This window comes from Hyalella azteca, unplaced genomic scaffold (assembly GCF_000764305.2).
Source record: "Hyalella azteca isolate HAZT.00-mixed unplaced genomic scaffold, Hazt_2.0.2 contig6656, whole genome shotgun sequence".
Lineage (NCBI taxonomy): Eukaryota > Metazoa > Arthropoda > Malacostraca > Amphipoda > Hyalellidae > Hyalella > Hyalella azteca.
The window spans coordinates 47,603-71,400 of record NW_025936811.1 but is presented as its reverse complement, the minus strand read 5'-3'; the positions used below and the strand labels follow the sequence as shown (position 1 = coordinate 71,400).

The 23,798-nt window shown below is 41.2% G+C and overlaps 1 protein-coding gene across 1 annotated transcript; it reads right to left on the bottom strand.

The window, feature by feature from the left end:
- Positions 1–10,777: 10,777 nt before the first annotated feature.
- LOC108666611 lies at positions 10,778–13,640 on the bottom strand. The gene is made up of 2 exons (XM_018153521.2): positions 12,324–13,640; positions 10,778–11,084 (listed from the first exon to the last, which is right to left on the bottom strand). Exons 1-2 carry the CDS (start codon positions 13,628–13,630, stop codon positions 10,778–10,780), a joined length of 1,614 nt encoding a protein of 537 aa, XP_018009010.1. The 5' UTR covers positions 13,631–13,640.
- Between the last annotated feature and the right edge of the window lie 10,158 nt (positions 13,641–23,798).

The following is a 23,798-nucleotide window of genomic DNA, read 5'->3' as shown; positions in this document are numbered from 1 at the left end:
TAGTATGGTGTTTTTGTATACTATTTCCCCCATGAAATTAATTTTTAAAGTATTAACTTTTCAAGTTAGATTATGAAGTATTGAGACGCTTATCATTTACAATCTATATAGATAATGTTATCCTTTAGCTTGTGTCGTTGTAAAAACCAGGAATTAGCTTGTACGTGTATTTTAAAAATAATGGGGGGGTTATATTATCGTACCTAATCATGTTTTGTTCTTATATATAGTTGTCGACTGCTTAAACTCCATGTGTAAGGCTTTACGTTTTACCCAAAAAATGTAATGTAGTTAGAATGTTTATATGCACTTAAGGTTCTAATAAACGGCCCGAACATGTAAATCATTTTATTTCTGTCAAAATTTGTTATACTTGTTCCTAATTACTATCTCAGATTGACTGCATTAAAATTCGCTTTCTAATTTATTCGGTGTTCGTTGTTATATAATTCCCCATGCCCTCCACAATTATTATATATAGCTCCACAAAGTATGGGAGCTATATATATAGTGGAGGGCGTGGGGATTTTTTTTTTTGGCTCGAAATTCACGTTCGGCCACCTCTGGCCTGCGGGAATTTTGCGCAACGGTCCCGCCAATCGCGGCAACCACCTTCGCGATAGCGCGGAAGCTGGCAGTGCCTGCCGGCCTGGTGGCTCGCGGTAGGCCAGACTGACTACGGCAGCATGCCCTTTCCAGGCCGAGAAGCGCTGCCACAATATTGCGCTGCTGTGGACATTCCTGCGCTGTTGACCACCCTGGCGTTGCGCTGGGGTGAGCGTTGGCGCAGGCAAGTTCACCCGCTGCTGGCTTCCAGACTGCGGCGATTTCTGACTGGGTGCTGTGAGTACTGAGTTATATTTTTAACCTCTCCTGATTTTAGGTCTCCGACAAATTAACGGCCAGACTCGCGGCCGGTCTCACGGCCAATTTCCAAATTCAATGATCTAGGAATATCTCTCGAACTAATGAACGTAACTCGATGAAACTCGGTACACGTATTCATTAGGACCTAATGGTAATTTAAAGTTCGGAAATTTTTTTTGAATTTTGCCTTCAATTGTTTTTGCCAAGTTATATGGCAATACGGGCCGAAATTCACAGTGATCGAGGTATTTCTTCCAAACTACTGAACAGATTCAAGCGAAATTTTGAATTTACAGTCCTAACTACCGATCGGTGATGTTTAGCTCGTGAAAATTTTTTCGATTGTGCCTTCGTTCACGAGTTTAATTCGTGATTTGAACAGCAATACGTGCTTAATTTCGCAGTAATCAAGAAATTTCTCCAAAGGACTGAACAGATTTGAACGAAATCCAGTATTTTAATACCTAACCTCAGCAACGGTGATGTTTAGCTCGTTACAATTTTTTCGTTTTGCTTTCTTTTGCGAGTTATACGGCTCTTGGTTAAACCAGCCGGTAGAAAAGCCGGTCGTTCCTCCTATATCTGTATAACTCGCGAAAGAAAGCAAAATAGAAGAATTGTCACGAGTTAAGCATCACTGTTGGGGGGCTAGGTATTTATAAACAAAGTTTCGTTGAAACCTGTTCAGTAATTTAGAAGAAATTTCTTAAACGCCGCGAATTTAAGCGACAAATTACCCGGCGATAAGGGCCGAATATAAGGAAGTGTGAAATCAAGAATGACGGTGAAATGAAAAAAATTTCGCAAACGAAGGTAAAATCCAGAATTTTTTGAATCTAAAAAACACCATTTGGTTGTTAGGAATGTATGTTCAAAATTTCGATCAAATCTGTTCGGTAGTTCGGAGACATTCTTTGATCACTGCGAATTTCGGCCTGCATAGCAATATAACTCACGAATGAAGGTGAATTTTAAAAAATTTTCACAAGCTTAACATCACCGTTAAGTTCTGATGAATACGTGTTCCAAGTTTCATAGAGCTGCGTTCATTAGTTTGGGAGATATTCCTTGCAAATTGAATTTGGAAATTGGTCGTGAGACCGGCGACGAGTCCGGCCGTAAATTTGCCCGAGACGTCCTAGGTTTCTAGTGCTGAAACAGTTAAACAGCTGAAAAACATATTGGTTCACTAAAAGGGGTTCTATTTGTGAAATACACATTTGTGTTGAACCTTTATCTTTTAAAATTGCAGCGTACTAAATTTTATAGAAAGAGGCGCATGATTTTATATGTGTCTGTGGGGGGTGCTAGAAATTTACTAGGGAGCCAAAGGGATAGCCAGCCTGAAAAAGTTTGGGAACCACTGATCTTGAGCCTCCAACAACTACAGCTTGTAGTCTTTCTGTTAGGAAGCTGTGGATCCATGCCAGCAATTCACCACCAACCCCCAGTAGTCTTAATTTTCTGAAGAGCACTCCATGGTCAACTTTGTCAAACGCTTTCGCAAAGTCCAAATACTCCACGTCCACCCCGGCCCCCTCCGCCAGCATGGCCAGGATTTGGTGGTGATGCTCCAGTAACTGTGACAAACAAGAGCGATTTCGTCTAAAACCATGTAGCCTTCTGCTGAAAAGGTCAGCCTCCTCCATGTACTGCACCAATCTTATGGCAACAACCTTCTCATATACTTTGATTACGTGTGATGGTAATGTAACCGGCCTGTAGTTTTGGGGTTTATCTCTCGCACCTCCTATGTAGATTTGGGTTGTCAGCCCTAATTTTAGGTAACTTGGAACGTTTCCTTCTCTCAATGATGTTTTCCAGAGTAAAGTCAGAGGGACCTTCAGTGCACCGACACATTTTTTCAGTAACACAGCAGGGACCCCATCTGGCCCGGGCGCCGAATAAGTCGATAATTCTTGGATACTCCTCTCAAGATCCGGTGCTTCAAACTCAATGTTCATCAGCGTCCGACCTCCTGGTAAGTCTTGAATGACTCCAATTTCGTTCTCCTGTCTTGAGTATCGAAGTTTGCAGAATACTTTTTCAAACTGCGCTCCTAGCAGTTCGCACATGCACTGGTCGCCTCCAATAACCAGATCAGCCGCTATAGTTTTTTTACTTTTTTCTTTTTCTCTCTTCTTCTTGCCATACATTTCCTACTACCCACAGCAATCCCCCAATTGTGGCCTTTTCCTGTGTGTATCATTAGTGTTTAAAACAATCTTACATTAGTTTTACATAGCCAAAAAACCCTAACCTAACCTAACCGAACTGAACACAACCTGACATATCCTAACCTAACCTGTCCTAACCTAATCTTACCTTACCTAACCTTACTTCACCTAACCTTACCTTACCTAACCTTATCTAAGACAACACAACCTAACCTAACTTAACCTATCCTAACCTAACCTAACCTGAATTAACATTGCCTTACCCTAATCAAACCTAACCTAACCACCCTATGTGATTGTCGCCATAGGAACTTGTTCCTGGCTTGAACCTAACCTCAGCAAATGACGTTTATTTTACGACATGTTTAATTTCCTACATGTTCTATTTCGATACCGTGCATGATTGTGGCCGGAGTTCGCATTTCCAACACTCACTGAACGTGTTTGAAATGCAAACTCCGGCCGAAATACTCCAAACTTCAATAACCTGGGTGTCGGTTTTCCTCTATCAAAGTAAACAGTGCAAAAAGTTTAAATACTTAGTCGATGGTTGCAAAAAACACAGCTTCGAAACTTCTTATGGTACCAGTTTCTCAACTTACTAGTCGCATTTGCGAGCGCTGCCTACTCTTGGTCATCATACGTCGTAATACGGCTTGAGCGAAATTCTACTTGAAATCTTGTTTGACAGCAGATATCGAGGGAACGTCAGGGCCCTGAGCTCAACACTCAGGGCCATTAAAAATGAATTTTTGTTTTATTTTCATTGTTATTTGTATGAATTTCCTTCAATCCTTCCTTCAATCCTTAAAAGACCTTGAAAAAGCAAAAAATCGTAGTTAAGAATAATCCCCCTACGAAAAATCTGTATTGGACGCAGTGGTGGACTTCAATTTAGTATAAATATATAAATTTAATAATAAAGTATAAACTTCAACTTAGATTCAGAAAAGTATTAATGGACATTTTATGATTGAACATTATTTAAAGAAAATGTATTTAATTAGATTTAAGAATAACCCACTCTAAACGAAATAATTACTAATTGCAATTTTCAGTTAATATTGAAATTTAACAAATAATTGGTTGAAAAATAACTTCTCATACTACGATTGGTGGTTTTATCGGGAGAATGAATATTATTCGACATTATATTATGTAAAAAACTTTTGACATAGCAACACGGTTGAACTAGTATAGTTTATCAATGAGGCCATTCCCTGTCGCGAAGAAAACGTGAGGTGGAATCGAAACTGTCGAAATGTAGTGAGGTGGAGTCAAAACTGTCGAAATGTAGAATCGGTCAAGCTGCAGAAGTCAAAAATAGTGATGAAAGTACGTTTCCAGGCTTTAATAACTTCCATAAATTAATATATAGGGGAAATTTGTGATAATCTGCCCCGAAACATGCGCATCCGCTACTTGAATCGACGGTTGTTTCTTCAGCAATGTAAATAAATCAAGAATTCACTAAGATACGGGCTAAGGAGGAATTGTCACGGAACTCTTTAATCTTACAAATATTTACAGGAAAAGGGCCCCGGCAGACCCCCCGGGGCCCCCCAGAGAGTATTTTAATTTTCTTCTAATTATTATTTGCGTAAATTTTCTTCAAAAATCAAAACATTTGAGATACGGCGCCTTCACGTTTGGGCCCAAGGACTACAGATACATGACAAAGAGCAATTTTAATGCTTCATTAAAACGATTTTTAACGGTACATATGCGAAGTTTTTTTTTGCAATATTAATGCTAAAGAGCTGAAGTAAATAACCATATAAGAATTGAGTGTCTAACTTAAAAAAATAAGTTGCTAATAAAGTACTTCAAAAGTGAGCAGAACCGAATTTCGGTCTATTTTTGATCATAAAATTTCTAATAGAAATAATTTTTTTTGAAAATGAGTTAAATAAGCAGTAATCAGCGCAATTTTATCCTCTGTAGATAACAACTTTCAGAAAGCTTCCTAAAATTACACAGCTCGCATAATAGTCTAAGAAAATGTTCAGAGCAGTAAAGTAAACTCTTAGAACACGTTCAGAGCAGCGCCCGGACTACGGCGATTTGGATTAAAATTTTGTCAATTATTGTCTAATTTGATAAATCATATCTCGAGTTTTATAGAAGCTAGGATAATCAAACAGGCCCTAAATTAAAGGCAAAGACTTGTGCTTTATTATTAGGGTTGTTGAAAAAATATACAAAATTTCTCCGTAGAGTTGTGAAGAGAAAAGTGAAAAAGTTGGTAAAAAGTTGATCAAATTTTCGCTCACAACTTTGTGAGTTTTAAACTTTTTCAAAATCCGTTTCACCGGTGTGTTTGTCTCAACGAGACGCATCTTTTCCCGCTTTTACTATGGCAAAAATATTTACGGTTTGGCCGCGAGAGTTGAAAAACCACCGAAAATGGCCTAAAAAATTTTTTCAGGGTCAACTTTGACCCCCAATTTGGGGATGAAGTTTTGACCCGACAAAAAATCGTTCGAAATCCCAAACACACTCCAATCCTTCACCTTTCGTTTGAAATCAAGCGAATTGCTCTGAGTTTGCAACTCTTCGAGCTGTGTTCATTTCCGCAACCTCATTGTAGGTCATTTTTTGTCCAAATTTCCCCCTTTTTGGGGATTTGGGGGGGGGTGAAGGAGTGGAAATTTCGGAAGTCTGACAAAAAGGTTTGGTACACAAAATATGCGTGCGGGCCTGTGCCAATTTTCATGAGATTCTATCCGATGAGCTCCTGGAAAAAATGGCTCGAGTGAAATCTTTGACCTCAAACCCCCCTGTACGTGATTATACAGCAGCAGCATATCAATGGTGGAGAGTATAAGTATCGCGTCCGCTTCGCTGGCTGTCGGCACACAGAAAGTGAGCCGCTCCTGCCGAAGGACATCATTATTTTTCAGTGGCCCCACTGATGCTCTGATTTTGGCCTTTAACTAGGCATATTTGTAGAAGTATTTAGGATTCTCCCGAATGGCAGCCACCGCTCGCGCCTCCGCAACTTGTTGTTCAGCCTCTCCGAGTCTTGCAACTGTCGTTCAGTGTCCTCAATTTTCTCCTTTAGATGTTCCAGCCTTCGCCTCTCCATATTCCTAGAGGCGGCCATTATCTGGTTGTTCAAGCTTGCTCGTTTTCTCATGAGGCTCCGGCTGTCCCTTGGAATTATGTGCCGTTTGGGGGTCGTTCTTCCCGGCGTGTGTTGCGTGCATACCTGAAGTAATACTTCGTATAGTTTGTTGTACATTGCTTCGGCATTTAACTCCAGGAACTCTGATCTCCAGTTGACGTCGAGGAGTTCGTTTTCGATGGAGTCCCAGTCTGTTCTTCAATGATGAAAATTTAGCCTATCCAGGCCCTCTCGACATGTAGGTCTGGGCTGGTTTCTAATCCCAAATGTTGCTTCGACCACTACTAGTCTATGGTCTGACAGTGAGGTCTCCTCAACCCGAATATCAGCAACAAATTCTTCATTGCTGGTGAAGAATAGATCTAGGATATTGTGTTCTCTTGTTGGTACCAGCACCTGTTGACTTAGCAAGTGGTCCCTATCGAATCGAAGTAGTTGTGTTGCCTGGGTTCCGTCCTGATCTCTTCGCCGTACTACACAGTCCAAGTGTGGCCATCGTACGCGTGGTAGGTTAGAATTTCCTGCAACCACAATGTTTGGGGAAGGTTCACCCAAGTTGGCCACCTCTGTTTCTATTCTCTCAAGAGTTTCGTTGAATTTTTCCGGCGGGCAGTCAGGCGGTCGGTATACGATAGCTATGCACTGTTGGAGATGGGGGATGTACAGGGTCATCAATATTTAGCGTTAAATTGTTTTTTCAAAATCAATACACTCGCAAAACAGTCAAATGTGTCGTATGGAACCATGTCGACTGTTCTCCGGAAGGACCTAAAGTTGTCCCTATTCAAGCATGTCAAAACACACCAACTGTCTGCTCAAGTTGTTGATAAACGCCTCCAAAGATCCAAGATTCTTTTTTCCCGCATTCATGATGGCATTCAATGTTGAACAACCACTTCAACTCCCAAAATGATCGAATTTGGTCGAAGAATGGGACGAAGGATCCCGTGTGGTGACTTGGAAGCAATGCCCGATCTCAGTGATGGTCTGGGCAGCCGTAACAGAGTCCTCAAAGAGTCCCCTCTTTTTTGTTGACAAAGGGGTGAAATTGAATCAGAAGAAGTATCGAGATGCAATCCTTGTTGGTGCATTGTTGCCCTGGGCCCGAAAGCACTTCAAAAAACGTCCCTGGTCGTTCCAGCAGGACTCTCTGCATCATCCCATAGGGCCAAATCGACTCAGGAGTGGCTGTCCGAGAATGTTCCCCACTTCATTACCAAAGATGAACGGCCCCCATCGTCACCCGATCTGAATCCTCTGGATTTTGTGATCTGGTCATACCTTGAGAGCAAGCTCTCGACCGTTCACCATAGCAGTTTGGACGCCCTAGAGGTCAAACTGCTGAAGGAGTGGGCCAAAATCCCGCAGAGTGTCATTCGTGACTCGTGTAAGGCTTTCTCTAAGCGTCTACAACTCGTTATTGATGCAGATGGTGGACATATTGAATGAAATTGTGGGAATTGTATCTCTGAACCTCTGCCTACATAAATACATTTTCAAACATTCACAATTGTGTTTCATTTCATAGTTCTAATCACTCAAAGTTGTAACGCTAAATATTGATGACCCTGTATGGTATAACATGATCCACATATTCATTGGAGCCTAAATGCAGGGGAACTGTTTTTGCCGCGATGGAGTTTCTGAGGTAGACTATAACGCCTCCTTTTTTCCTCCCTTCTTTTCGGTCTGATCGGTAATGTTGAAGGCCTTTCATTTCAATTTCTTCATCTTGGATATCCTCTCTTAGATGTGAGTCGGTTAAGGCAAGCATGATTATTCCTTCTGTCTCAGCAATTTCTTTAAGTACGGCATCTTGTGGCGTTTTCTTCTTGGGAAGAGCCCCTCTATGTCGGCTATCATGATGTCAGACTCTTCCTTTCCTTATGTTCTTAGTTGCTGCAACACCGCACTGCCAGGGGTATCTGGCTAAGCAGCTCTTGCATTTGTTGCTGTGATTTCTGCTGTTGTTCGTGCAGTTTCAACAGTTGTTGCATTTGCTGCTGAATCTGATCTACTTGCCTCTGCAGGTGTAAAAAATTGCTGCGCCTGATATCGACTTTTCTGTGTTGTTCTCCACTCCGGTAGGATGTATTGTCTGGTGTGATAATTTTTGGGACAGCCCTGTTGTACCTCTGATTACGATAGATTCGCCCTTCCCAGAAAGGAGTTTTTTTTAACAAATGCATTTTTTTCTGAAGTTTTGAGTTTGGCAGTAGAGTCTATCAGGTGTTCCGGGGATGAAGTATCAAAATCATGTTGCCCTTCGGTATCTCTTCCCGCCTGTTTTCTAAGGTGATGAATGCGACAGTTATCTCGTTTGCAAGCTATATTTTTATAGTATTCCAGCACAATAACGGATGGTAGAATGGGCAGTATTTCCCATTTTTTCATCCACGTTGATTTTTGCTTCCAAATGTTGAAAATTTGTGACAAATATTAGGGTTAGGATACATACAGCTCAAATCTTTATTCTCCTGATCGCAATTTCCCTGAAGATACCTCCAGCAGATGTGTTTGTGACCAGACGGAGTGACAGCCGAGGCATTTAAATTTAAATGGCCTGCGGTAGTGTGTGTGGTGTGGGAGAGAAGAAGGGTTACCCTTTCCCCATCCTTCTCTGGGCTGCGGTCACGGGGTGAGGTGCGAGTAAAGGGAAAGGGAGTCGGGGTACGATTTCGGATAGCGTTGGGGCAGGCGGGGGCAGACTGAGTAGAGGGCGGCAACGCCTGGGCACGTTGACCGAGAGAAACGATCGCGTTAGGCCTAGTTTGAATTCCTTCACTCTCGGTGACACCTTGCACAACTTCGGCACATTTCTTGAACCACTCCTCATTCATTACACATTTTCTGTAGATGAATGACACCCTCGTCTTTACGTATCTAGCAAGTTGGTATACTGGCAGTAGAGAGCATTCAAAGTGACAGAACAGGCTGCATGAATTACATCGCAACTCAAATTGACCGTAATTTAGTTTTTTGCATCCAAGGCATTCTCCAGATGGTTGGCTTGTATAAGCTTTTGCTGCCATTTTTACTGCTCACAATACTGCTCTCTGTACCTTCTCATATACGAGAGGGTACAGAGAGCCCTGTACCCTCTTTTCTTTTTACCCTCTCATATACGAGTTCACTCTATTCTTTAGAATAGAGTGAACTCGAGTTCACTCTATTCTAACCCTCTTTCTTACCCTCTTCTTTTACCCTCTCATATACGAGTTCACTGTGAACTAATTTACTGGTAAAAATTTGTGATATTTACACACAAATTCGGCAGATATAGTGAAATCTGAACACTTAACGGAAAAGGCGAAATTCGGTAAAATGACTTTTAATATCCACTTTATCCTCTATTCACACTCTCATTACTGACTTCACACTGAAATTCAGACTTTTCACTGAAACACTTGGTACAGGATGCGTGTACTGCCACCAACCGGCAATAGAATAAGAGTCATATCAGGAACGGTACGACACGTCACGTCCGTCCTCTGTCACGGCCCAGGCAACACACCCATCTAACACACCTAATCACCATCACACCCAACACGTCACGCATCACACCCAATACTTCGCCCATCACACCCAACACTTCACCAAACACATCCAACACTTCACCCATCACTCTCAACATGACACACATCACACCCAACACTTCACCAAACACACCCAACACGTCACCCATTAAACCCAACACGTCACACCTCACACCCAACACGTCACCCTTCACACCCAACACATCACCAAACACACCCAACACGTCACCCATCACTCTCAACATGACACACATCACACCCAACACGTCACCCTTCACACCCAACACTTCACCAAACACGCCCAACATGTCACCCATTACACCCAACAAGCCACTCATCACACCCAACACGTCACCCATCACACCCAACACGTCACTCATCACATCCAACACGTCACCAATAACACCCAACACGTCACTCATCACACCCAACACGTCACCAAACACACCCAACATGTCACCCATCACTCTCAACATGACACACATTACACCCAACACGTCACCCATCACACCCAACACGCCACTCATCAGACCCAACACGTCACTCATTACACCCAACACGTCACCAAACACACCCAACACGTCATCCATCACACCCAACACGTCACCCATCACACCCAACACGTCACCCATCACACTCAACACATCACCCAATACACCCAACACGTCAACCATCACACCCATAACGTCACTCATCACACCCAACACGTCACCCTCCACAGCCAACACGTCAACCATCATACCCAACACGCCACCCATCGCACCCAACACGTCACCCATCACATCCAACACGTCACCCATCACACCCAACACGTCATTCATCGCACCCTACACGTCACCCATCACACCCAACACGTCATTCATCGCACCCTACACGTCACCCATCACACCCTACACGTCAACCATCATACCCAACACGCCACCCATCACATCCAACACGTCACCCATCACACCCAACATGTCATCCATCACACCCAACACGTCATCCATCGCACCCAACACGTCCATCACACCCAACACGTCACCCATCACACCCAACACGTCACCCATCACACTTACCACTTGGGAACGTCACCCACCGTTCGTGACGTGCCACGTCTCCTCGCCCTTCGTCAGTGCGGCGAGCTCGGCCACCGTCCCCGCGTGGTCGGGACTGCAGAACTCGACGCAGTCCATCACATCGTCGCCGGTGAGGCGGGCCTCCCTCAGTGCCTCCTTCAGCTGCGGCCATCGCTGCATGAGGTCGTGGGGGCTGTCCCTGCTGAGGGCCACCACCACGTGCAGCAGCGCCTCATTCAGCTCCCCCCACCGCCGCGTGAGGTGGCGGGGGCTGTCCCTGCTGAGGGCCCCCACCACGTACAGCAGCACCTCGCGCAGCCTGGGGTTTACAAGTGGGTGTGGATTCATTGGGGGAGTCAAGCCTGTACGTTGTCTGCAGCTTGTGAAATGTTTTGGTTTCTTGCTAGTATAATGTTAAGAAATGTGGCATGCAGCTCATGCCATCAGAGCGGCATGCAGCTCATGCCATCAGAGAAGCGGCATGCAGCTCATGCCATCAGAGCGGCATGTGTAGCTTATGCCGTCGCAGCGGATAAGTAAGTAGCAGAGTAAATACAATAGTAAGTAGGAGGGTAAATACAATAGTAAGTAGTAGGAAAAATACAATAGTAAGTAGGCGGGTAAATACAATAGCAAGTAGTAGGGAGAATACAATAGGAGGAAGGAGAGTAAATACAATAGTAAGTACGCGGGTAAATACAATAGCAAGTAGTAGGGAAAATACTATAGTAAGTAGAAGAGTAAGCACATTAGTAAGTAGGAGGGTAAATGCAATAGCAAGTAGTAGGGAAAATACAATAGGAGGAAGGAGAGTAAATACAAAAGTAAGCAAGAGGGTAAATACAATAGTAAGTAGAAGGATAAATACAATAATAAGTATGTGGGTAAATACAATAGTAGGTAGGAGATAAATACAATATAGTAAGTGGGAGCGTAAATATAATAGTAAGAAGGAGGGTAAATACAATAGTAGGTAGGTGGGTAAATAGAATATAGTAAGTAGGAGGGTAAATACAATAGTAAGCAGGAGGGTAAATACAATAATAAGTAGGAGGGTAAATGCAATAGTAGGTAGGAGGGTAAATAGAATATAGTAAGTGGGAGGGTAAATACAATAGTAATTAGAAGTAAGACAATATCTATAAACATAAATTAGTTCATCATTTCGATTGCCATATACATACCTGCCCAGTGGACATTATGAGTTGTGGGTAAGACTGGCCATGTCCACCAACAAGGGCGAACGATGATTATTGTTCGCACGACTGACACTATAATGCCATCAATCAAGCAATTCAAATGATAATAAGAGCTACAAGTCTAACAAATATTATTGAGCTTTTGAAACGATTGTCCGAATTTAAATTAAATGAAAGTATGCCAGAGAGCCCAACCACGGGGAAAAGTTGCTATTTTATTGTACGGGCAGCAGCTAGCTCAAAACCAGCCCCACAGTTCCACTGACGCGACAAATATTAGGTTTAAACTAGATATCAACTGAATAATGTCTGAATATCAGTAGACCATAACTTCAGTAGACCTGAACATCTGGACCTACCTTTCGTTCTCTGTCGGCTCCACTCCCAGGATCTCTTGAAGTGTATCTTCAGTGAGCATCATCTGCCTAGCAACATAGTTTGCTGCCGCAGTTTCTTGGACGGACTTGTGCGGGAAAGAATAAGTCGTAACCTTGCTTCCGGACAACGATTTCTCCACGACAAGCATTGCGTTGAGGAACATTTCAGTGCCTACTTCGATGATGGAGGAGTGATCTTTTATTATGTCACGGCACTGTTGCTTCAATGTTAAGACATCGGAGGATGTGAAGGTAACATGATTGCTGGCAAGGAACTCCAACGCCCACTTGCCAATGACTCTCAAAAGTTCGTCAATGAGAAGGTCTGGGTCAAGGACACCTTTATCGCTCAGCTTTGCTTTCATGACGATCTTTTGAAGTTCAAATCTTTCCATGGACAGGTCGTTCAAGCGGCTCCATTGGTCAATTTTTTCTGGAGTCTTTTTAAAAATAGAGCAGAAGTACAGCAAAAGAATTGGCTCTGTGAATAATGATTGCACTTCCGGGTTTAGCTTGGAGAATCGTTCACGCATCGCTAGTGCGGCATCACGGCTCTTGGTCAGATGTTCTCCATACTTTTCGATAAAATCCAGCTGTTTTTGTAGCTCTGAGATTTGCAGGATATTATACACCTCTGAAACCTTGCATTTCTTTCTCAACAAGTACTTAAGATCCTCGATAGCCTGAGGACAAGTCGTAATGAGAATGCGGGAGTCCTGGTGCCATGTTTTATCCAACAGCTCGCGCAACACAGCCATTGATACTTCGTTGTGTTCATCGAATCCATCAACCAGGAACAACACGGGGAGCTGCTGGAGAGTTAGCAGAATATCTTCTGCTGTCATTTCCTTGCACAAAACTCCAAAATGACCTTTGACCACTTCCTCTAAATTTTTATTATCTCTGTCCCTGCACTGAATGAACACGACGATTTTAAAGCATTGGAGATAGTCTGGTACGGCAGACTGAGGACCAGAAAACTGTAGCATTAGGTACATGAGTAGAGTGGTCTTCCCAGCACCTACAACGCCTGAGACAAGTGCGATTCCTTCTTTCCATGAATCAAATAACTGCTTAAGCGTAAGTTCATTTTTTTTCGCATCTTTTAACATCACGTTGAGTTGATGAAACACAGCCAGCCTATCAACGCAGCCAGCATCGAAAAATAAATCTTCTTTTGCGTACTCCTGGAAACGTTGATCGGCAATTTGCCTACCCTTTGTGGTAACGCAGTCGCGGTAATCAGCCAAATCTCTCACTTCAGGTGAAAACCCACCACGGGCTGTCATTTTGCCGTTAACCCTGCGCATGGAAACACGAGTTTGGTAACACGTATGAGTTATTATCAATTACAGCCTACAATCTAAACAAACATCTCCCACCTACGCTTCAGTTTATTTGGATGGCATGTCAACCAATCACTGAATTGGTCATTCGCTTCTGAACTTCGTTTTCGCTCCAAATGCTAAGTGACTGACTCCAGGTCGTAACAGGCAACCAGCTGGGGTGGTCGTAAAGACTACCAGCATTCCAGGGAAAAAGTGCCATAATAAAGCAGGCATCAAAGAAGGCTACTAGCAGTCCAGGGGAGAAGTGCCGTAATAAAGCAGGCATTAAAGAAGACTACCAGAAGGACAGGAGAAGAGTGCGATAAGAAAGCAGACATTTGGTACAGGAAGCTTATGTAGAGGAAGATCAAGTGCAGATAGGCCATGTGCAGGAAGATCATGTACAGGAAGATCAAGTGCAGGAAGATCAAGTGCAGGAAGATCAAGTGCAGGAAGATCAAGAGCCCAAAGATCAAGTGCAGGAAGATCAAGTGCACAAAGATTAAGTGCAGGAAGATAAAGTGAAGGGAATGAGTGTGGAATGAGTGTCAGGGACGAATTGCATGCTTCCACTCTGTTATAAATTTCAGGTGGCATCCCCTAAATTATATCAATACTTATTGAACTTCAGTCCAGCAAACTTAGACGGAATCGGAAGATCTTACGTACATTTTTCTACTCGTTTCTTTGTTTTCTTGAGCCGTAAAAAACTGCTGCTTACACAAATTTCTTCAATTAACCGATGCAAGCGATTGACAATTTGGCGTTAATATAAAAACTCGAGGAATACTTTAGTGTGGAGTCATAGACGTGCAATTTAAAACATCAACTCTGCACCAGAAAGCGTGTAGTTGCAGGCGCTGACACTCGTTATCTTGCGTGACCTGATAAGCGCCCTCCTGCTTAACTCGCCGCGCAGCTCAGGTGCTGCAGGGACCACAGATTGTAGCAGGACTTCGAAATCATCTAAAAAAGCGTAAGTATGACAGACTGAGTGCTAAAATTTTTCATTTATATCAAACTATCAGGCTAGCCGGCGTTACTCATAATCCCTGAAATTTTAGAATCCGGCAAGCACCAACCCATAATTTCTGATTATGTTAAGGATAATAAATGGAATGTATGCTAATCATAGAATGGAATGTATGCTAACATAGACTCGTTCTAACCCTCATTTTTCATAGAACATGGAAATCCCAGTGGGTGCTTGTTTCAAAAAAACGAAGAAACATTTATTGTCCTTCTAATCAAATTCACTCATCACAATTAAAAAAGTAATTTCAATATTTCTCTAAATTTTCGGTCCAAAGCAGTCCAGCTATGTTCACCCAGACGCTCGAGAATGGTTTTGAACATATCGGAATTTCCAACTCTCGTTGTTCTGGAACATTAGCGTAGATCTCAGATCCGCATAAACTCAAATGCTTACTACTTCATGCAGCTGCAAGACCGTGCGCTGAGATATTGTTAGCGATGCTCGCAACAGCAGCAGCCCCGATATACAAAAAACGCATACAAATTAAGATATTAACACATTTATAAAACACTTGAGGTGCCATTAAGACTCTGCATCATCGCGCTCAGCTGCGTTGGTCGCTTACGGAATTTCTTAACTATTACTAGGTCCAATAACTCCCCTCATAAATAAGATCCAAGTCTGATATTTGGAATGCCATCTTGGCTAATTATTTTAAATACGTAGACATTAAGATAAATTATGTAAACTTTTTATTTCAACTGTTATCAGGGAGGATGACATTTTGCACCCCGGTGTTCGTAAAGTGTGTGACTTTTCCAGCATTTTCTCGATATACGTCAGTTTAACTATTTTTTCTTCATTTATCGATACCCCAAACATTTCTGAATTATTATTATTCTAGTATTAGATATAAGCACTTGAAGCCGAAAGGTAGGTGAAACTTCCGTAGATTAAAGCACGACCAGACCTTTGGTTGTCATGCTCTCCTGCATTCTCTTCAAGGTAAACATGCCCTCTTCTTTCCCTGCCCACTGGTCTGGTTAATAAATTAATCATTGAATTAAATGGTGCTGGAATGTAGCATTTTAAATTCTATACGTACATGATCTGTGCAGTAATTAGAACATTCAAGTAAATGTGTAAATTTTTATCAGAAGTTCATCAAATACGGTTAAGACATGCATTTAAATTGATATTCTATTTCTTTAGACATTTTTTAAAGTCTAAAAATTAGCGTGTAACAACACATTGCACATTGCTTAATAATCTATAATATTACTACCAAACTGAATATTAATATCAGCCCGCTGAATTAGTATCATACTGAATTACTGATTTAAATTATTATTACTGTGATTGTAAAATTATGATTTATATGATAATAAAAAGGCAAAAATAAATACTTAATTTTAAAGCAAATAAAAGGAGCGAAAACCATAATGATGCGAAGTACAATGGTACGGATTACCATTGTAAAAAAATTTGCAGCTATATTGGCGCAACTGCTACATTAGTATTACATGAGACTACACGTTCAAATAAAGTTTGTAACCTAAATTGTTGAAGTCAAAACATGCCCAGTGGTTTATGAGGGAACCACAAGCTCGTAAATCTCTCTCTCGGCGCTGTCAAGTGCCCTTTCAGCTCCTTCCCGGACCGTGGGAGGCCAGCGGTCGGCCAGAGCAGGTTTGCTCCGGCCGCCCGCTGGCAATTCACCGGCCACCTAAAGCCGCCCCTTGCCAAAAACAATATCCTTGAGGCCTGGGGTGTGTTAGCCACAAATATGTGGCTGAAGTGATAACGAGACCAAGGGCTGGTGACGGCCGAACTTACACGCGAGTGCAGATTTTACAAAGATCTGCTGGTCTCAGGGAACTCCGACTTCAGGGAACTCAATGTTACGAATTATAAATTAGTTAAAATTTATAATTATAATATGATAATTATATAATATAATGTTATTTATATAATATAATAATTATGCCAAATTATAAATTAGTTCACATTAGTTAACAAATGTATGTCTCGACGTAACTAAAAAAATCCCTGCACAATTATTAGTGCAGTTCATACCTCACTATTCTCGTGCACCCTCGGCCACGTCACTACGCAGCCAGGCGCTGCCGCTGAAATTTACCCTCAGTTCGCCCAGTGTGCCGAGCTTGGAGTTGGAGCGTCCGTGAACAGCCCTCTTAAGGTAAAAATTCCTTAGCCCACAGCAAACAAAATAGATTACTGAGGAATGCAGCATACTGCCATTCAAAAATCTTGGCCATGGCGTGCACGATTATCGCCGTGGAAGGCGACTATAAGCGCCACGCGGCAGATTGGCCAATTCTCCCAAATCTCGGCGAAATAGCGTCCGTGGGCCGAGAGGTGACGAGCGGGCCGCCCTGCGACCATCAGCGAAATTTCGCGTGGTACTTCAAGGTTGTTTACAAACGAGGGGCCGCCTGCTTCTAATACTGCCATGTTTCGGTTGCTGCATATGTTTATAGATGAACGATTCTGCAATCGAACTCGTTCGTACGTACGTTGGTGTTCGAACCTAAACGTAGGCTTTGACATCCACAACTATTGAAACCTAATTGTTACTTATATATAGCTATATAGAGCTACTTTTACTTTATACAGAATTTACTTAATTTTACTTTGTATCGAGCTACTGCATTCATACGCATCTTATTATAATGTTATTAGCTCGTAAAATGGAATACTGCTGGAGATCTGACCAAATGAAGGTAAGTTCAATGAATGTATGAATCTAATGATCTGATTTCTTAGAGTTTAAAATGAACTGCATATACTGCATGATTAATTTTATAAAAGATTGTTCAAAAAAATTTATTGTAACTAAAGAGGCATTTCAGAAATAAAATTTTTGATTATTTCTTCTTATATGAAATTATGAAAGTTCAGGGTAATGAAATAGCTGGAAAAGTCATTTCTACAGGAATTAATGAAAGAGTGAAACACTAATCCAAATTTTTCGAATCACGCTGAATATTGATGACAATTTATTATCTAGGATGTTATTTTTGATGATTTGATTACAATGAATAGTTAAAAACGCCTTCACCGACCGAAAGCAACTCCATCATCTCGATTGTTTGAAAAGTTTAAATTACATTTTGACCCCAACGTTAATGGGCTACCAGGGCGAGATACAGGCGCTTTCTTCCATCATCCATGGTGTAAGCTATCCTGACTAGAAACAAATTGACTTGCTAAATATCCAAATATTACGGATTTTTCTTTAATTTACATTATATATTAATATTCCATCTGAATAATGTACAAAAAATTCAATTAAAATTTTTCATCTCAATGTGTCGTACTTAATCAGTTTATTGTGGCAACATATCGACGTGCTCGTGCTTCGCTTCGCAATTTGAAGGTGGACTGAGCGTCGTGAATCTGACCAACCTTCTGTTCAGACTTCAGAGGTTACCGTGCAGTGAGTGCAAATAGCGATTTTTAAACAATCGTTTCCCTCGAAATTGATCCAAAGCGAAGGTGAGATAAACTTTTTTCCACTTTTGTCAGATAAGCTTGCCATTTGGTACCAATAAACGAGCAACTTCTGCCATCTCTCATTCTAAGGGGCTGAGAGCATGAGCCGAACCATCCGTCTAACGTCAAATCAAATTTCGTCTCACAAGAGGCCTGTGGCATGTAGTTACATAGGTATAGATTTGAAATCATCTTCAAGAAAGTTAACAACTCCTTGAAGTAGGCATGTGCACAAACAATGCTCAAATGTAAACAATGCTGGCAAAATGGTGAACAGCTACTTTTTGCATCAGTGCCAAACGGTATTTAATTTTAAAAGTCATGCTCATATGTTAGCTTAATTTGAATAACATTTGCTTGGAATTAAATTAAAGAAACTTGAACTACGATGACACCATCTTATTTTTTAAGAAATTTCTATCTATTACTTACTTAGCAGAGATGTGTGAAGGGTAACACTTTATGCTAAAAATAAACGTTGATATCATATTTTCAAATTAATTAAAGATATTCTCAGATCAATATTACAGTTCTTATAGAGCATGCTCTCAAAATTTGAGAGCATGTTCTCAAAATTAATTAATGCTCTGCAGATATTCCGAGTTCCGACAGTGATTTCTAACATTCCAGTAATGCATGGCACTGATGGTAGTACCATGTACAGCAGTTCACGTTCAGTCGTCATGAGCTGGTTAGGAACGCTGGTAGTGGTAGTGTTTCGGTTCATATTTAAAAGTTTATAGTTTATTGCTTGTAATTGACTGACCAGGATGATTTTACATCTAGAAAGGGATCGTTACATGAAATTGTTTGCATGCACCTAGTATCAGATTAAAATTAAGATCTACTTACTAGTGAAATTTGTCAAGTGCTACTGCCATTCAGCCTAGCCCTAAGCTAGGGACGGCAATGCAATGCCAATGGCAATTATTATTATTATTCATCATTTATTATTATCATTTTTACATCAATTTCACATAATTTCCACATCATTTCATCATTCATTCATCGTTTCTCTATCATTTGTTCATCATGTCATTTAACTTGTCATTTATTTATATTTTTTTATTTGTCAGATACTTATCATTCAATTTTTATTCGTCATATATTTATAATTTATTTATCATTTATTTTCCATTTATTATCAGACTGGAATTTATTTTATTAAATTCTGATTTTTGGTTAATTTATACCATTCACATCTATCAGTCATACCCATTTCCCCCGTCCACCTGTAGTAAAAATCTGAACCAAAATGGTTTATTTTAGTCAGAATAGATAGCCTACAACAATAACTTTCTAATGGCACTAAAATCTTTTAAATTGCCTCATACGAAACCTAGAAATGAAAGTTTTTATAAAAGAAGGAAATGATAGATTTTCTAAAAAAAGTGCCAAAAATTGGTCCATTTTGGAAACATAATTTAATAAAGGAAAAAATTCATAGCTTTTTCAATTTTATTTGTATTGCACTTATATTTATTCGGTAATTTTCTAAATTTTTTGCTCTTTTCAGCTGTATAATTTTCATTAAGATCAGATTAAAAAAAATTCTTGTACACATGGCTACTTGAAGTGCTTGAACCCATCGTATTTAGTGGGAAAACTGTCGTTAACGTGAAGTTAAACGGTGACATCAATCATTTTATAGTTTGTACTTTTAGTTTTATTAGAGCATAGCCTCACAGTGGCAGAGCATGGAATTTTTTATATGCTCTTTTTTAGTCCTACTAGTAAGTATCAAAGATTCATATGCAGTGGGCAACAGCATTATCATGCATAGATATGGAATAAAATTTTGAAATTAATCAGGGAATAGAAATGGTCTGGTGATTTTAGCTTGGTACTTTTAGACTGAGTAGAGTAGATGATTCGATCAAAGTCAGACAAGTATATTCTGTTCAGAACATTCCATGATTTCCATCTGCCGGAGAAATAGTGAAATGTGGAATATAAGCACGAGAGTAGCATGCTCAGATTGATTATACTGAGCATGACATGTTGTACTTATTCATGAAGTGATTGTTGATAAAATGCAAATTCCATAGTCCATACTATATCTCAATGATTCTTCATTGAAACTGGACAAATGGCCCAAGTACTGGAGAGTGGAGAGTCCATTAGAGCTAATCCCAGTGAGTGAGTCACTCACTCACTGAATTCTGGTTGGATGATATATGAACAGGTACACATATACTATATAAAAAATTGTTTTATACTATACGTATATACTATTGATTTTATATAATATAAATGCATTTACTCTATAAAATCCTATTGTTTTTGTTGAACTTGGCTTGTATTGTGTAACTGTGGAACTGAGCAAGTTGCCAGGAAGAATGTGGATTGATCTTGGAAACATAAATTCTAATCACTATAAATAGAATTCCATCCTGCTAAATACACCTTATGTACAAATTGTTAAATCTTAACTTCTTTTTTAGTTTACCTGGCGTTGCCTTCGGAATTTGGATAATTCAATCATCATTTAATCATATTTATACCCGCATAGTGGCAAAGGAGAGCATTTTTTGTTGCTCTTTCTCAAGTTTTTGAGTCTTATTAGTAGACTATTAATTATCTTGGATACCATTGTTCTCATATATAAAAAATTTATCAAAATATTGATTGTATGAGGAAATTAAAAATGAACCGATTCTAAAAAATCTCTGGTTTTCCACTATGTATGATGCGCAATACGCATGGCCATAGATTTTGAGAAATCCGACCAATACCCAGGTCACAAAATTTGTCAGGAGCTTTTATAAATGAAATGTGCGTAGCGTGTTTTCACAAATAGTTTTTAGAAATGTTCAGTATCATGTCCTGGCTTCTGATTAAGTTTTAAGTCATTGATACTATTTAAAGGGACCGGGCTGCCCCCGGAGAGGGGTACTTTAGAAAATCTAATCTCCTCCCACAAATATCATCCTACAACATCGAGACACGTATCATTCGATTCGTAAAGACCATATCTATCGACTCTAACATCACTTTTTTTATTTTCCACCTAGTTTTTTTTATGACGTTTTTTTCCCATTTTTTACATTTTTCACCCCTCCCCCCCCTTCTCCCCCATATAAAAAACGAACCAGACTGAAATTCAAAAAAGTGATGATAGAGTCGATAGGCCTGGTCTTTACGAATCGAATGGTATATGTCTCATTGCTGTAGCTTAAAAACTGTAGGAGGAGATAGGTTTGCCGTGCGACCAATCGGAGGTTTTCAGGACGCCCAAAAAACTGCCGCGGGGCACGTAAAATAACGTAAAAGAGTCGTAACGTAGCCAACATACCGAAACTAAGCCAAAAGTACGCAAGGAAGGTGTAGAGCGAGCGAGTGGCAACCTTCCACCTTGCTGTCATGATGGGCACTAAGTGCTTAGCAGCTCCACCCTGTATTTTATAGTCCACGCCTTCTAATTTTCTCCATAGAAAATACTGAAGGCCTCCCAACACCGCCCCCCATTCCATGGGGCGTGGTGAACGTAAAAATGGACGTAGAAAGATGATTTTGCTACCAATAGAATCGTCAGAAAGTAAGCTTTAACATGAGTATATGCACCGGATAATGCCATGATTGGCCGCTTTACGTCAGGCGTTTCTTTTAGTTTGTCCAGCCCTGTAATTAAATCCCATAGACATTTGTTAAAGGGCCTAAAAACTGCCCTTCTTTGGGAAGCTGTCACGAAATCATTTTTCGACGTAGAGGGATGATTCTGGCACCGTTGGATGCGTCAAAAAGTAAGCTTTAATATGAGCCCAAAAAGTGGAAAACGCCAAAATTGAAAATTTTAGCCAGGTCGGTCCCCTTAACAAGTTTCCAACTGAATTGGGTTAAGCAAATTCTATGTCATGATGTCAAAGATTGGCTGTTTGTGCAAATTTTTTAAAGTTTATTTTGATGATCAAAAGTAAAATGAAAATTAAAACCCTTTAGACTTGGTAAAATATTTTTTCTCCGGAATGAATTTTTTATAGCATTAAAAAGCACTTAATGACATTAATCATATTTTTTTAAAAGGCCTCCCACACTCACCATTCCAACAAAAAGGGAATTAATTTTTTTAATTAAAAACAGGGAGTGGTTTCATGTCAATGATCAGGGCCCCGACCTTAACGCCTCTGATGGTGGCCTACACCGACTCCGAGGGTCACTGAGCTGTGACGCGAGCGAGGAGCGGGCCCACATCGAACTTTTCTCTGACTGCTCTTAGGATGCTAGCTGCATTGCCTCTCTGCACAGCCAAACCCAACCTTTGCTCCAACCATAGAGTCTCTCTACATTCGCCGGACAAGTCCGTAATGCGACGGCCAATCCGTGATATTAAAGGACCAGTCGTTTCACCAAATGCGCCCGTCGTTTCTAATGCGACTGGCTCGAAACGATACCGAGCTGCCAACGCCGCGTATTTACGTCTCTTGCTATATTCCGCCGCACGAGCCGCGAACCCAGCAGAAATAGCCGAATTATTGACGTGCGACTCAGCAAAAGTGTCGACGCAGGTTGCATCCCAGCACAAACACCTCCCATTAGAAAATGGGAAAACCGTTAAGCCATCTGGTCTCTTACCATCCCCTCTGTCCACTCCAACGGGTTCAAGGCATGAAGGAACGCCAGCGCTCTGAAGAGCCCTCCTTATCACATCGTTCAGAGCCGAGTGTCTTGGATTTCGCCCAGCGCAGTACTTACAAGAAATGCCATGCAGTCCTCGTGCATCCATCCGCTTTCCGCACCGACAAGTGTGGGGTTCGCATACATTTGCGCCAACTTGAAGAGCAATTGAGACGCGGAAGGAGTCGGGATCTAGAAGTGTTCCAAGAGCACCCGAAGGGATAGCGTGAAGCCACTAGCCACTCTCTCTCTTCGCCGCTGCAAGTAGACGAGCCCTGGATATTTGGTCTGCCGCTTACAAAAGCCGCGCTGCAGAGGCCACGGCCACAGGCCCATCCCAAGTCCTCTGCCGGCCCAAACTCGCGTCCTCGGGCAAAGCAATACCTGCGTTCCCATTGCGCCACTCATCCACCGCCATGTGCAAACTGTTGTCCTCGGCCAGTCGTACATTATGTAAAACAGCATCAACTAGGCCACGGACAGAGTGGAGTGACGATATGAACGCAAGGAGCGCGATGTCCTTTGACATACGGATACCCAGACCTCCCAGCCGGACCGGTAACACAGCTTGTTCAAGAGATTCGCGCTCGAAGCAGACATTGGTGATGGTCGAGAGGGCCGAAACCAACACCTCATCGAACCGCTCCAAATCACCTACCCGCGTATATGCAGGAGACGCACGTAGGACGTATTGGAGTTTAGGAAGAGCGAAACAATTCTTTAAAAGCGTAAATGCTTGATGACTATCAATTAATTTCAAACGCTCCACTATCCTCTCCAAGCCCTCCCGCTTCTCCCGCTTAATCATATTCCCTTATAATATTCTTGTTGGTGTCCCGAATACAAAACATTTAACAGCATCCGATATTGAAAGACATCAGTCTACTGCATTTATCTTCTAGTTTTTACTAAATAATTCAAATCATTTATGAAAATGTCCATTGACCGATTTCCAGAAAAGTTAGTTTATATATGCACTGCTTAGGAAGGGAATACCTTGTATGGCTTTATCATGCATCATTT

Excerpts from the sequence above, each read along its gene's own strand:
- LOC108666611 (XM_018153521.2), bottom strand. The coding sequence starts at position 13,630 with ATGACAGCCCGTGGTGGGTTTTCACCTGAAGTGAGAGATTTGGCTGAT. Across the intron at positions 11,085-12,323 it reads GAGCCGACAGAGAACGAAAG|GCTGCGCGAGGTGCTGCTGT; the intron begins GTAGGTCCAGAT and ends TGTAAACCCCAG.